Source organism: Tamandua tetradactyla, chromosome 1 (genome assembly GCF_023851605.1).
Source record: "Tamandua tetradactyla isolate mTamTet1 chromosome 1, mTamTet1.pri, whole genome shotgun sequence".
Taxonomy (NCBI): domain Eukaryota; kingdom Metazoa; phylum Chordata; class Mammalia; order Pilosa; family Myrmecophagidae; genus Tamandua; species Tamandua tetradactyla.
The window spans coordinates 69,922,528-69,934,711 of record NC_135327.1 but is presented as its reverse complement, the minus strand read 5'-3'; the positions used below and the strand labels follow the sequence as shown (position 1 = coordinate 69,934,711).

The following is a 12,184-nucleotide window of genomic DNA, read 5'->3' as shown; positions in this document are numbered from 1 at the left end:
TGTTGGATATTAGTATAGCCACTCCTGCTCTTTTCTGGTTGTTATTTGCATGAAATATCTTTTCCCAACCTTTCACTTTCAACCTATGTTTATCTTTGGGTCTAAGATGTGTTTCCTGTAGACAGCATATCGAAGGATCCTGTTTTTTAATCCATTCTGCCAATCTATGTCTTTTGATTGGGGAATTCAGTCCATTGACATTTAGTGTTATTACTGTTTGGATAATATTTTCCTCTAACATTTTGCCTTTTGTATTATATATATCATATCTGATTTTCCTTCTTTCTACACTCTTTTCCATATCTCTCTCTTCTGTCTTTTTGTATCTGACTCTAGTGCTCCCTTTAGTATTTCTTGCAGAGCTGGTCTCTTGGTCACAAATTCTTTCAGTGACTTTTTGTCTGAGAATGTTTTAATTTCTCCCTCATTTTTGAAGGATAATTTTGCTGGATATAGGAGTCTTGGTTGGCAGTTTTTCTCTTTTAGTATTTTAAATATATCATCCCACTGTCTTCTAGCTTCCATGGTTTCTGCTGAGAAATCTACACAAAGTCTTATTGGGTTTCCCTTGTATGTAATGGATTGTTTTTCTCTTGCTGCTTTCAAGATCTTCTCTTTCTCTTTGACCTCTGACATTCTAACTAGTAAGTGTCTTGGAGAACGCCTATTTGGGTCTAATCTCTTTGGGGTGTGCTGCACTTCTTGGATCTGTAATTTTAGGTCTTTCATAAGAGTTGGGAAATTTTCAGTGATAATTTCTTCCATTAGTTTTTCTCCTCCTTTTCCCTTCTCTTCTCCTTCTGGGACACCCACAACACGTATATTTGTGCGGTTCATATTGTCCTTGAGTTCCCTGATACCCTGTTCAAATTTTTCCATTCTTTTCCCTATAGTTTCTGTTTCTTTTTGGAGTTCAGATGTTCCATCCTCCAAATCACTAATTCTATCTTCTGTCTCTTTAAATCTATCATTGTAGCTATCCATTATTTTTTCTATGTTTGCTACTTTATCCTTCACTTCCATAAGTTCTGCGATTTGTTTTTTCAGTTTTTCTATTTCTTCTTTATGTTCAGCCCATGTCCTCTTCATGTCCTCCCTCAATTTATCGATTTCATTTTTGAAGAGGTTTTCCATTTCTGTTCGTATATTCAGCATTAGTTGTCTCAGCTCTTGTGTCTCATTTGAGCTATTGGTTTGTTCCTTTGACTGAGCCATATTCTCAATCTTTTGAGCGTGGACAGTTATCTTCTGCTGCTGGCGTCTGGGCATTTATTCAGATTTCTCTTGGTGTTGGACCCAGCAAGGTTGTAATATTTTTCTGTGAAATCTCTGGGTTCTGTTTTTCTTATCCTGCTCAGTAGGTGGCGCTCGTGGCACACGTTTGTCTGCGGGTCCCACCAGTAAAAGGTGCTGTGGGACCTTAAACTTTGGAAAACTCTCGCAGTCCTGGGGGTTCGCTAGCCGAAGCGGCTTGAGCCGGCCCGGGGTCCGAACGCAGGGAGGGTGTCCGAACGCAGGGAGGGTTGCTGGTCGCCGCAGCCAGGGAAAGAGCCCGTCCGAATTTCCTAGTCGGCCCTGGGCAACAAGCGTGGCGGGAGGGCGCCAGCGGCAGCGGCCCGCCCGAGAGAGTGCACGTTCCCCGGGAGTCACGGGGTCACCGTTCTCCGCGGCCTGGGGGTTTCCGATCCAATTCTCTCAGTTGGTCCGGGGGCTGCGCGTGGTGTGGGCGCCAGTCGCCTTGGTTTCAGGGGACCACCTCTCCAATTCTCCCAGCCGGCCCAGGAAGGGGGAAGGGAGTAACTCCGGCCGCTTGCCACCCCGCCCGGTAAGGCCCGCGCGCCTCGGCGATCTCACCCGAGCTGCTTCTCTCAGCCAGCCAGCCGTTCCAGGATGGGGTACGCTGTCTTTTTTATCTCTGTTGTGGCTTTGGGCGCTTTCTGTATCGTTTCTACTCGCCTAGTAGGTGTCCTGGAGAAGAAACTAAGATCCGCGCGTCTTACTAAGCCGCCATCTTCCAGGAAGTCCCCTCTTCACTTTTTTGACAAAGTCTTTTGAGGTGCAGAAGCAATTGATTTTGAGGAATTCCCATTTATCTATTTTTTCTTTTGTTGCTTGTGGTTTGGGTGTTAAGTTCAGGAAGCTACCTCCTATTATAAGGTCTAGAAGATGTTTCCCTACATTTTCTTCTAGAAGCTTTATGGTGCTAGTTCTTATATTAGGTGTTGCATCCACCTTGAGCTAATTTTTGTGTAGGGTATAAGATGGGGTCCTCTTTCATTCTTTTGGCTATTGATATCCAGTTCTTCCATGCCCATTTATTGAAAAGACTATTTTGTCCCAGTTCAGTGGATTTGGGGGCCTTGTCAAATATCAGTTGACCATAAATTTGGTGGTCTATTTCTGCACTCTCAATTCAATTCCATTAGTCAATACTTCTATCTTTGTGCCAGTATCATGCTGTTTTGACCACTGCGGCTTTATAATAGGTTTTAAAGTCAGGGAGTGTTAATCCTTCCACTTTATTCTTTTTTTTTTTTTTTTTAGGATGCTTTTAGCTATTCAGGGCCTCTTTCCCTTCCAGATGAATTTGGTAATTAGCTTTTCCAATTCTTCAAGGTAGGTTGCTGGAATTTTGATTGATACTGTGTTGAATCTGTAGATCAATTTGGGTAGAATTGACATCTTAACTATATTTAGCCTTCCTTTCCATGAGCAGGAATGTCTTTCCATTTAATTAGATCTTCTTTGATTTCTTTTAGTAATGTTTTGTAGTTTTCTGTGTGCAAGTCCTTTACATGCCTAGCTAATTTCATTCATAGATACTTGATTCTTTTAGGTGTTATTTTGAATGGAATTTTTTTCCTTAATTGACTCCTCAAGTCATTTCTTGTGTATAAAAACATTACTGATTTTTGCATATTAATTTTACATCCCATCACCTTGCTGAATTTCGTTTTTAGCTCAAGTAACTTTGTTGTAGATTTCTCAGGATTTTCCAAGTATAGTATCATGTCATCTGCAAATAATGAGCATTTTACTTCTTCCTTTCCAAGTTGGATGCCTTCTATTTCTTTGTCCTCCCTGATTGCTCTAGCTAGAACTGTTAGTATAATGTTGACTAATAGTGTTGACAGTGGGCATTCTTGTCTTGTACCTGATCTCAGGGGGAAGGCTTTCAGTCTTTCACCATTGAGTATGATGCTGGCTATCGGTTTTTCATATATGCATGCTATCATATTGAGGAAGTTACCTTTGATTCCTATCTTTTGAACTGTTTTTATCAGAAAAGGATGTTGAATTTTGTCAAATGCTTTTTCAGCATCAATAGAGATGATCATGTGATTTTTCCTTTTCAGTTTGTTAATATCCTGTATATCATGAATTGATTTTCTTGTGTTTGACCATCCTTACGTTCCTGGTTTAAACCCCACTTGGTCATGGTGTGTAATTCTTTTAATGTGTTGTTGGATTTGATTTGCTGGTATTTTGTTCAGAATTCATGCATCTATGTTCATTAGGGAGATCGACCTGTAGTTTTCCTTTCTTTAGCGTCTCTACCCAGTTTTGATATTGGCTTCATAAAATGAGTTAAATAGTGTCAATCTCTTTACTTATGATTGGTTTGTTGAGATCTTCTATTTGTTCCTGAGTCAGTATAGCTTGTTTGTGTTTCCAGGAATTTGGCCATTTCATCTAAGCTGTCTAGTTTGTTGGCATATAGTTGTTCATAGTATTCCCTTGTGATTTCTTTGATTTATTCAGCATCTGTGGTAATGCGCCCATTCTCATTTCTGATTTTGTTTCTCTGCATCCTCTTTCTTTTTTTCTTTGTCAGTCTTGCTAGTGGCCCGTCTATTTTACTGAGTTTTTTCAAAGACCCAACTTTTGGTTTTACTGATTGTTTCTATTGTTCTATTTATTTAAACTGCTTTAATCTTTGTTATTTCTCTTCTTCTAATTGCTTTGGGGTTAGTTTGCTATTCTTTCTTCAAGTTCCTCCAGGTGAACAGTTAAGTCCTCAGTTTTTACTCTTTCTTGATTTTTTGGGGGGTGAGGGTGGGGGTGGGGGTGCATGGTCCAGGAATAGAACCTGGCTCTCCCACATGGAAGGCAAGCATTCTACCACTGAACCACCTGTGCACCTCTCATTCTTGTTGTTTAGTATAGGCATTCAGGGTAATAAATTTTCCTCTCAGCACAGCCTTTGCCACATCCCATAAGTTTTGATATGCTGTATTCTCGTTTTCATTAGTCTCCAGATAGCTACTAATTTCTCTAGCAATTTCTTCTTTGGCCCACTACTTGTTTAAGAGTGTGTTATTTAATCTCCATATATATGTGAAAGTTCTTGTTCTTTGTTGGTTATTGATATTCAGCTTAATTCCATTGTGATCAGAGAAAGTGCTTTGAATAATTTCAGTGTTTTTAAACTTATAAAGACCTGTTTTGTTCCCCAGCACATGATCTATCCTGAAGAATGTTCCATGAACACTAGAGAAGAATATATACCCTCGTGTTTTGGGGTGTAATGACCTATATATGTCTGTTAGATCTAATTCATTTATCAAGTTGTTTAACTTCTCTATTTCCTTGTTGATGTTCTGTCTGGTTGTTCTATCTGTAAAGGAGAGTGGTGTATTGAAGTCTCCTGTCTTTTCTTTTCACTTAGCAGAATTCCCTTTAGTATTTCTTGTAGGCCTGTCTCTCGTTGACGGAAAACTCTCCTAGGTCACTTACACCCTAGAGTCGCTGCCTCAGTCGCCCTCCCATCCCTTCTCTAGCTGTTCCTTGGAGCAGAAATGAACTCAATCTATCCTATTCTGCCATCTTCCCAGAGCCAAGCCCATACTTTGTTTTTTAGACTGGATTCCTGCCTGTTGTGTTTATTGTAGTGAGAAACAGCTGTATTATTGTTAGTAATAATACATGCATTCTCATTTGGGAAACTAATTATTTCTGAGTATAGACCCTAGCCAGAATTCTTTGATTTTTTTCTTGTTTTCCCAAAAGGAAATACATTCAAATTGACATAATAGGAGATGATAAATTAATCATATTTCTCAGTACTGTTGCATTCACGGGACTTGCATGGGCCCCATTTTATGACTGAAATTCCATAGAAGTGCTAAATAAATGACTACTGAAAAGATCCTCTTCAGATCTTACTTTAAAAGTACTAACATAAATCACTAGTTTATTTTTTCTTTCTTGTGAAAAATAATGTATACACACAAAAAAGGAATAAATTTTAAAGCATATCTCATCAATTAGTTGTAGAACAGATTTCAGAGTTTAGTATGGGTTACAATTCCACAATTTTAGGTTTTTACTTCTAGCTGTTCTAAAATACTGGACACTAAAAGAGATATCAATTTAATGGTTCAGCATTTATATTCATTTAAGTCCCATCTTCTATGTATAATTCCACCATCACCTTTGATCTTTCCATACCTCTCTTTGGGGGTTAGGCTACAGCAATTCTAAATTTTTGCTATTGGAAGGGTCTGTCACTAATATGGGTAGGGAGATGAAACTATCTGATGTTCTGAAAAGACTGGGTTAGGTTTCAGGATTTATCTGGACCAGGGACCCATCTGGAGGTTGTTGGTTTCTGGAAAGTTACCCTAGTGCCTGGAACCTTTGTAGAATTGTATATAATGCCCTACATGTTCTTTAGGATTGGCAGGAATGATTTTGGTTGGGGGTTGTCAAACTATAATTGGTAGCAATGTCTACCCGAAGCATGCATAAGAGTGACCTCCAGAGTAGAATTCCGACTTTATTTGAACTCTCTCAGTCATTGATAACTTTATTTTTACAGTGTGATAATTCTGGATAGGCAAAAGGCTTTCGTTGGGAAAGCACGACCTTGGTCATTTTTCTTCTCTGAGTTCCCATGTATTTAGGATATCTGACAAAAATTATAGCCCTTGAATTGCTCTGGGTTCTTTTACATAGGCATCTTAACTGGAATGAAAGGTACCTATAAACAAGGGCCATATCTTGTGCAGTGGTGATATCCATGCTTTACATAGCATTTCATCAGTACCTCTTGTTTCGCCATATGAGCTAAGCCATTAAATATCTGAAATGTATCTATTCCCTTAAAGGATTTAGATTGTAAGTTACTTTTAAGTCACACACGAATAGGTAAATTGGTTCTAACTAATTTCTTAGTCTAACTTTGTGTTTACTATCCTTAATTTGTGAATCCCTAACACCACTAACAGGTTAACATAAATAATACAAAACCTATATGTAAGTACAATGGTGTCCCACCTTCCTAGCCACAAGGAAATTCTGCTGCTTCTTTCTCTTTTTCTTTTAAAATACTTAATTTATTTTTAATTATGGTAAAAAGTAATGTGTGTGTGTGTGTGTGTGTGTGTGTGTATATATATATCATTTTAACCACTTTAAGCAGATAATCCTTTTCTGTTAAGCACGCTGGTAATACTGTGTAATTTTCACAATTACTTCCTGATTGTTTTAATCATCTCAAACCAAAACTTATACTCATTAGTGATAACTCCCCATTTTTTCTTCCCCCACCCCTGGTAACCACTATTCTGTTTTCAGTCTCTATGAATTACTTATTATAAGTATTTAACATATGCGTAATCATACAATAGTTAACTTTTGTGTCTGGATTATTTCATTCTACATGATGTCATCACAGTTCATTGGCATTGTAGATGTGCCAACACTTTAACAGTGATAACAATGGATATCCTTATCTTGGTCCTGAACTTAAAAGAAAAGCTTTCAGTCTTTCATCAGTTTGATATTTGCTATGGATTTTTCATAAATGCTCTTTAATATATTGAGAAAGTTCCTTTCTGTTCCTAATTTTTTAAGTATTTTTATCATGAAAGAATATTGGATTTTGTCATACATCTTTTTTGCATCAAGATGGTTGTGTGGTTTTTTCCTCTTTGTTATACTAATGTGGCGTTATATTAATTGATTTTCTTATGTTGAGCCATTCTTGCATTCCTGGAATAATCCCATTTGATCATGGTGCATAATCCTTTTAATATACTGCTGTATTCAGTTTGCTAGTATTTTACTGAGAATTTTGCATCTGTATTTGTAAGGGATATTGGTCTCTAATTTTCTTTCCTTGTGCTACCTTTTTCTGGCTTTGGCATCAAGGTAATGCTGGCCTAATAAAATGAGTCAGGAAGGAAAGAATCTCTTCTTTCCCATTTTTGGGAAGAATTTGAGAAGAATTCATGTTAAATTTTTTTAATTCTTGGTAGAATTGAGGAGTGAAATCATCTTGTCCTAGATTTTTCGTTTTGGGGCGGTTTTTAATTAATGATTCAGCTTTTTACTTGTTATGAGTCTTTTGAGATTTTCTGTTTCTTCTCATGTCAGATTAGATAATTTGTGACTAGGAATTTTCTGTATTGTCTAAGTTTAATAATTTATTGGCATATAATTGTTCATAATACCCTCTTTTAATCATTTTTATTTCTTTAAGGTTGGAAGCAATGGCCCCATTTTTCATCCTGATTTTAGTTATTTGTGTTCTCTCTGACTTTTTCTTTGTCAGTCTGGTAAAAAGTTTGTCAATTTAATGGATCTTTTCAAAACTTTTGTTTTAGTTGATTCTCTCTATTGTTTTTCTATTGTCTGTTTCATTTATCTTTGATCTAATCTTCACTATTTCTTTTCTTTTATCAACTTTGAGTTTAGTTCGTTCTTCTTATTGTAGTTTATTGAGATGTGAAATTAACTTACTCATTTATGATCTATCTTCTTTTTTACCATCAGCATTTAGAACTATAAATTTCCTTCTGAGCTTTACCTTCACTGCATCTCATTTGTGATTTCTAAGTTCCTTTGTGATTTCTTCTTTGACCCATTGGTTGTTTAATAGTGTGTTGCTTAATTTCCACATATTTGTAAATTTTCCAGTTTTCCCTCTGTTATTGACTTATAATTTTATTCCATTGTGTTCTGAGAAGATACTTTGTATTATTTCAAGATTTCTAAATTTATTAAGACTTGATTTGTGGCCTAACATATGGTGCATCGTGGAAAATGCTACATGTACACTTGAGAAGAACATGTATTCTGCTATTATTGGGTGGAGTGTCCTATGTATGTCCCTTAGGTCTAATTGTTTAATAGGGTTGTTCAAATCCTCTACCTCAATGTTGATCTTCTATTTAGACATTCTATCAATTATTGAACGTGATATATAGGAGTCCACAACTATTATTGTAAAACTATCTATTTCTCCCTTCAAATCTGTCAGTTTTTACTTCAAATTTTAGGGTCTCTGCTATGAGGTGCATATATATGCATATAATTGTTATATCTTCTTTCTGTGTTAGACCTTTTATTAATATATAATATCTTTCTTTGTTTCTTGTAATATCTTTTGACTTAAAGTATATTTTGTATAACAAAAATATAGTCACTCTGCCTCTCTTCTGGTGCCATTTGAGTGGAATATCTTTATCCAGTCTTTTACATTTAACCTTTTTTATTTTGTACCTAAAGTGAGCCTCTTGTAGACAGCGTATAGATGTGTTATGAGTGTGCTTTCTCATCCAAAATGTAAATCTCTGCCTTTTTATAGGGGAGTATACTCCATTGACATTTAAGATAATAACTAAGGAGGAAGGACTTACTTCTGCAATTTAGCTATTGGCTTTCTGTATGGCTTCAATGTTGTTAGTTCCTTAATTTCTCCATTATTGGTTTTCAGTGTATTTACTTGCTTTTTTGGAGTGTACCATCTTGATTACCTTCTTCCTTTTTTCTGTATTTTAAATTTTTTTAGTGTTACCTTTATGATTACAGAGAAATCTTAAACTAATAATAACCTAGTCCAACTAGTACCAACTTATTCAGTAGTATACAAACTCTCTACCCCTATATATATCTCCATTCCTCCTCCTTTAAGTTATCATTGACTCAGATTGTATCTTTATACATTGTATACCAATTAACATAGATTCAAAATGTTAATGTATACATTTGCCTGTTAATTCATGTAGGGGGAGCAATTATAAACCAAAAGTACAGTAATACAGAATTATGTGTTTTCCTATGTAGTTATCTTCACCATTGTTCTTTATTTCTTATTCTGGCTTTGAGTTACTACCTATTATCCTTTTATTTCAGCCTGAAGGACTACCTTTTGCTTTTCTTATAGGATAGGTCTTCTGGTAATAATCTTTTTCAACTTTTTTATCTGTAAACATCTTAACTTCTCCTTCATTTTTGAGAGATAATTTTGTCACATATGGACACATTTTCTTGGTTAGTACTTTTTTCTTTAAAGACTTTAAATATGCCACTCCACTGTCATCTGGTCCCAGTGGTTTCAAGTAAGAAATCTTCTATTATTCATATGGGGACCCCTTGTTCATGACAAGTTGCCTCTTTCTTGTTACTTTCAAAACCCTCCCTTTGTTTTTGGATTTTTACAATCGTGCTATAATATATCTTGGTGTAAACCTCTTGGAGAGTCTATCCTGCTTGGAGTTCATTGAGCTTCTTGGATATGTATATTCATGTCTACCATCAGACTGGTGAAGTTTGGGCCATTATATATTCAAATGCTTTTTATGCAAACTTCTCTCTTTCTCTTGTTCTTCTAGAGCTCCAGTGATGTGTATATTGTATACTTGGTACTGTTCCACAGATCCCTCAGGCACTGTTATTTTTGTTGTTGTTGTTATTTTTTTATTTCTGCTCCTCACACTGGACAACAATTTTGATAGTATTGTCTTCAAATTCACGGATTCTTTCTTTTGTCCATTAAAATCTTCTGTTGAATCTATCTAATGAGTGTTTCACTTCAATTACTATACTTTGCAGGTCCAAACTTACTGTTCAGTTCCTTTTTTATAATTTCCATCTCAATTTTCTTCAGATGTTTTTCCAGTTGCCTTTAATTTTTTGTTACGTATTCTTTTAGCTCCTTAAATATACTTAAGTTGATGCAAAATTTTTGACGAATGGTTCCAATGTATAAGCTTCCTCAAAGATGATTTATGGCATTTTTTCCTGTGATTAGGCCATACTTTCCTGTTTCTTCATCTGTTTCATAATTTTTTTTGTTGATAACTGGACATTCTGGTTACTATGTTGTTATAACTCTGGAAATACAATTCTCCTATTCCTCTGGATGGCTAATGTTTATTTGCTGTTGTTGTTAATCTTTTTTATCATTATTATTGTTGAGGTTTGGAGTCATCAATTTGTGACTTTTCCAAACTATTTTTTTTCTCCCAAACACAGAATAGAAAAAGACAAGAAAAAAAAAATGAGTATTGCCTCTTTAAACTTCCTCTGCTGTTTCATAAAAGGAGGTTGGAACAATGGCCATCAATGCTGCCCCCCACCCCAGTGATCTGAAGTAGCTGGCAAAGGAGTGATCATTAGTCAGACCACAACACCCCCAGATTTTGGGTGACTAGACTCCTGTAGCCCATCCTGGCACCAACAAGCTGAGCCAGGAGCCATTGCTGGGGGTTGGGAGGTGGTAGCCACTCCACAAAGGTTGAAATTCACCAATATTTACTACAATTTACCAGCCTTTTCCTCCACCTCTTTCCTGGATACTATTCAGTGTTCCACTAGACTCTGCCATTTCGATATAGTTAATTCAGTATAGTTAACTATTTCAATAGTTGTTTTGTGGAGGAACTGATTCCTGGAGATTCCTATTCCTCCATCTTCCACAATTCTCTTTGCCATTTCTTTTATTTCTAAATCTGTGGTGGTTTTTATTGTTCTTATTGTTTCCTGATATGTGTGTTGTTTTTTTAATGAAATTAGGAATGAAAAGTTCTCTGTAGAAGTTTTATTATATGACCCAATTGGTATAGCAGAATATTGACTCCTTTTATTCCTGGACTGCTTCTTTATAGTGAAAAGAATGTTTGGCACAAAATTGTATGGCTGAAATCTTTGGAATAAATAAAGCCAACCTAAGATATCACCACATTTTTTTTCTCCTAGATTCTCCAAAAAACCTACTCCTTCTGACTTTCTTGTGAGACAGATCTATTTCTGGGATGAACAAATTGTGCAGATTTATATACCTGCTATTTCACTGCAAGGTCAGTGGAAAAGAGATCTTTTAATTTCCTTTCTGTTTATGTGATGAAAATGTCTGCTATTACATTTGTATCAGGTAGCAACATTTATTTTATTCATGATGAAAACATCAATATAATTTCTTTGACAGCTTATATTCAAACTGTGGTTAATAATAGAAAAGAAATATGAAAATTAAACAATGAATTATGGTCCTTGTTATGAAGTAAATGTAGGGGATATGTTTACTATTCACAAAACACTTCTCATTCTCTGCCAGCTGCGTTCCAGTTACATCCATTCCAGAGCCCCTTCACCCATTACCCCGACCGTGCTTTTCCTGCACTTTTGCTGCTGTACATGCTGCCATCATGTCGAAGTGCCCTCCTTTTTCTTTCATCACACTAACTTCTGCTAATCTTCAGAACACAACTTCCTCCTTTGGCAGTTCTTCCTTGACCCTAGAATAATTAGGCGTCTCTGTTCCTATAGCACATCAAATTTTCCCTATGGGAGGTCCTGGGCTTTCTTTGTCCTTCAGGTATAAACAGAGATAACAGGTTGAGATAAATTGAGATGATATGGTTATGGTACAGCAGACAGCTGTTGGCCCCAGGGTTAGCAGATAGATATTCAGTTTTGGGATCACCCCTACTAACAGTCTGTTCTGGTTCCTTATGACCTGAGTCTCTGCAATCTCCTCTGCAAAGCAGGAAACTGAAGCTCAAAGTGTTTAAGTGAATTCAAATAGGACTAATCAGTACAAATGTGTCCATATGATTTCCAGTATGTCATGACCCCTGAAAGGAGGAGTCAGATTCTGTCAGATGAATGGGCCAGTCCCATAGTCTCTACTTTTCATGTTTATACCAGGATATAATATCCTCATTAGGGTAGTTGGATGATCCAGTCAAGTTATTCAGAGGGACTTGAAAACACAAGCAAATTTTGGAAACACTGTTTTCCTTCCCAATACTCTGCTATTCCTAAATGAAAATCTGCATCCAGAAGCTCTGACTACGTATATTTAGCTCACAATTTAAATGCTCCTGGAACATGTGGTCTTTCAATCCCTGCCTATTTCCCACTCCTCATCCCCACCCATCTGTTTTACTCTGTG

At 36.4% G+C, this 12,184-nt stretch overlaps 1 protein-coding gene across 1 annotated transcript in view; it reads left to right on the top strand.

The window, feature by feature from the left end:
- The window catches only part of PKD1L1 (polycystin 1 like 1, transient receptor potential channel interacting), a 172,752-nt gene that overhangs the window by 100,499 nt on the left and 60,069 nt on the right, over positions 1-12,184 (top strand). The window contains exon 29 of the mRNA XM_077157478.1: positions 10,987-11,087. Coding sequence (XP_077013593.1) covers positions 10,987-11,087 — 101 coding nt within the window. The remainder of the gene's footprint in view (positions 1-10,986; positions 11,088-12,184) is intronic.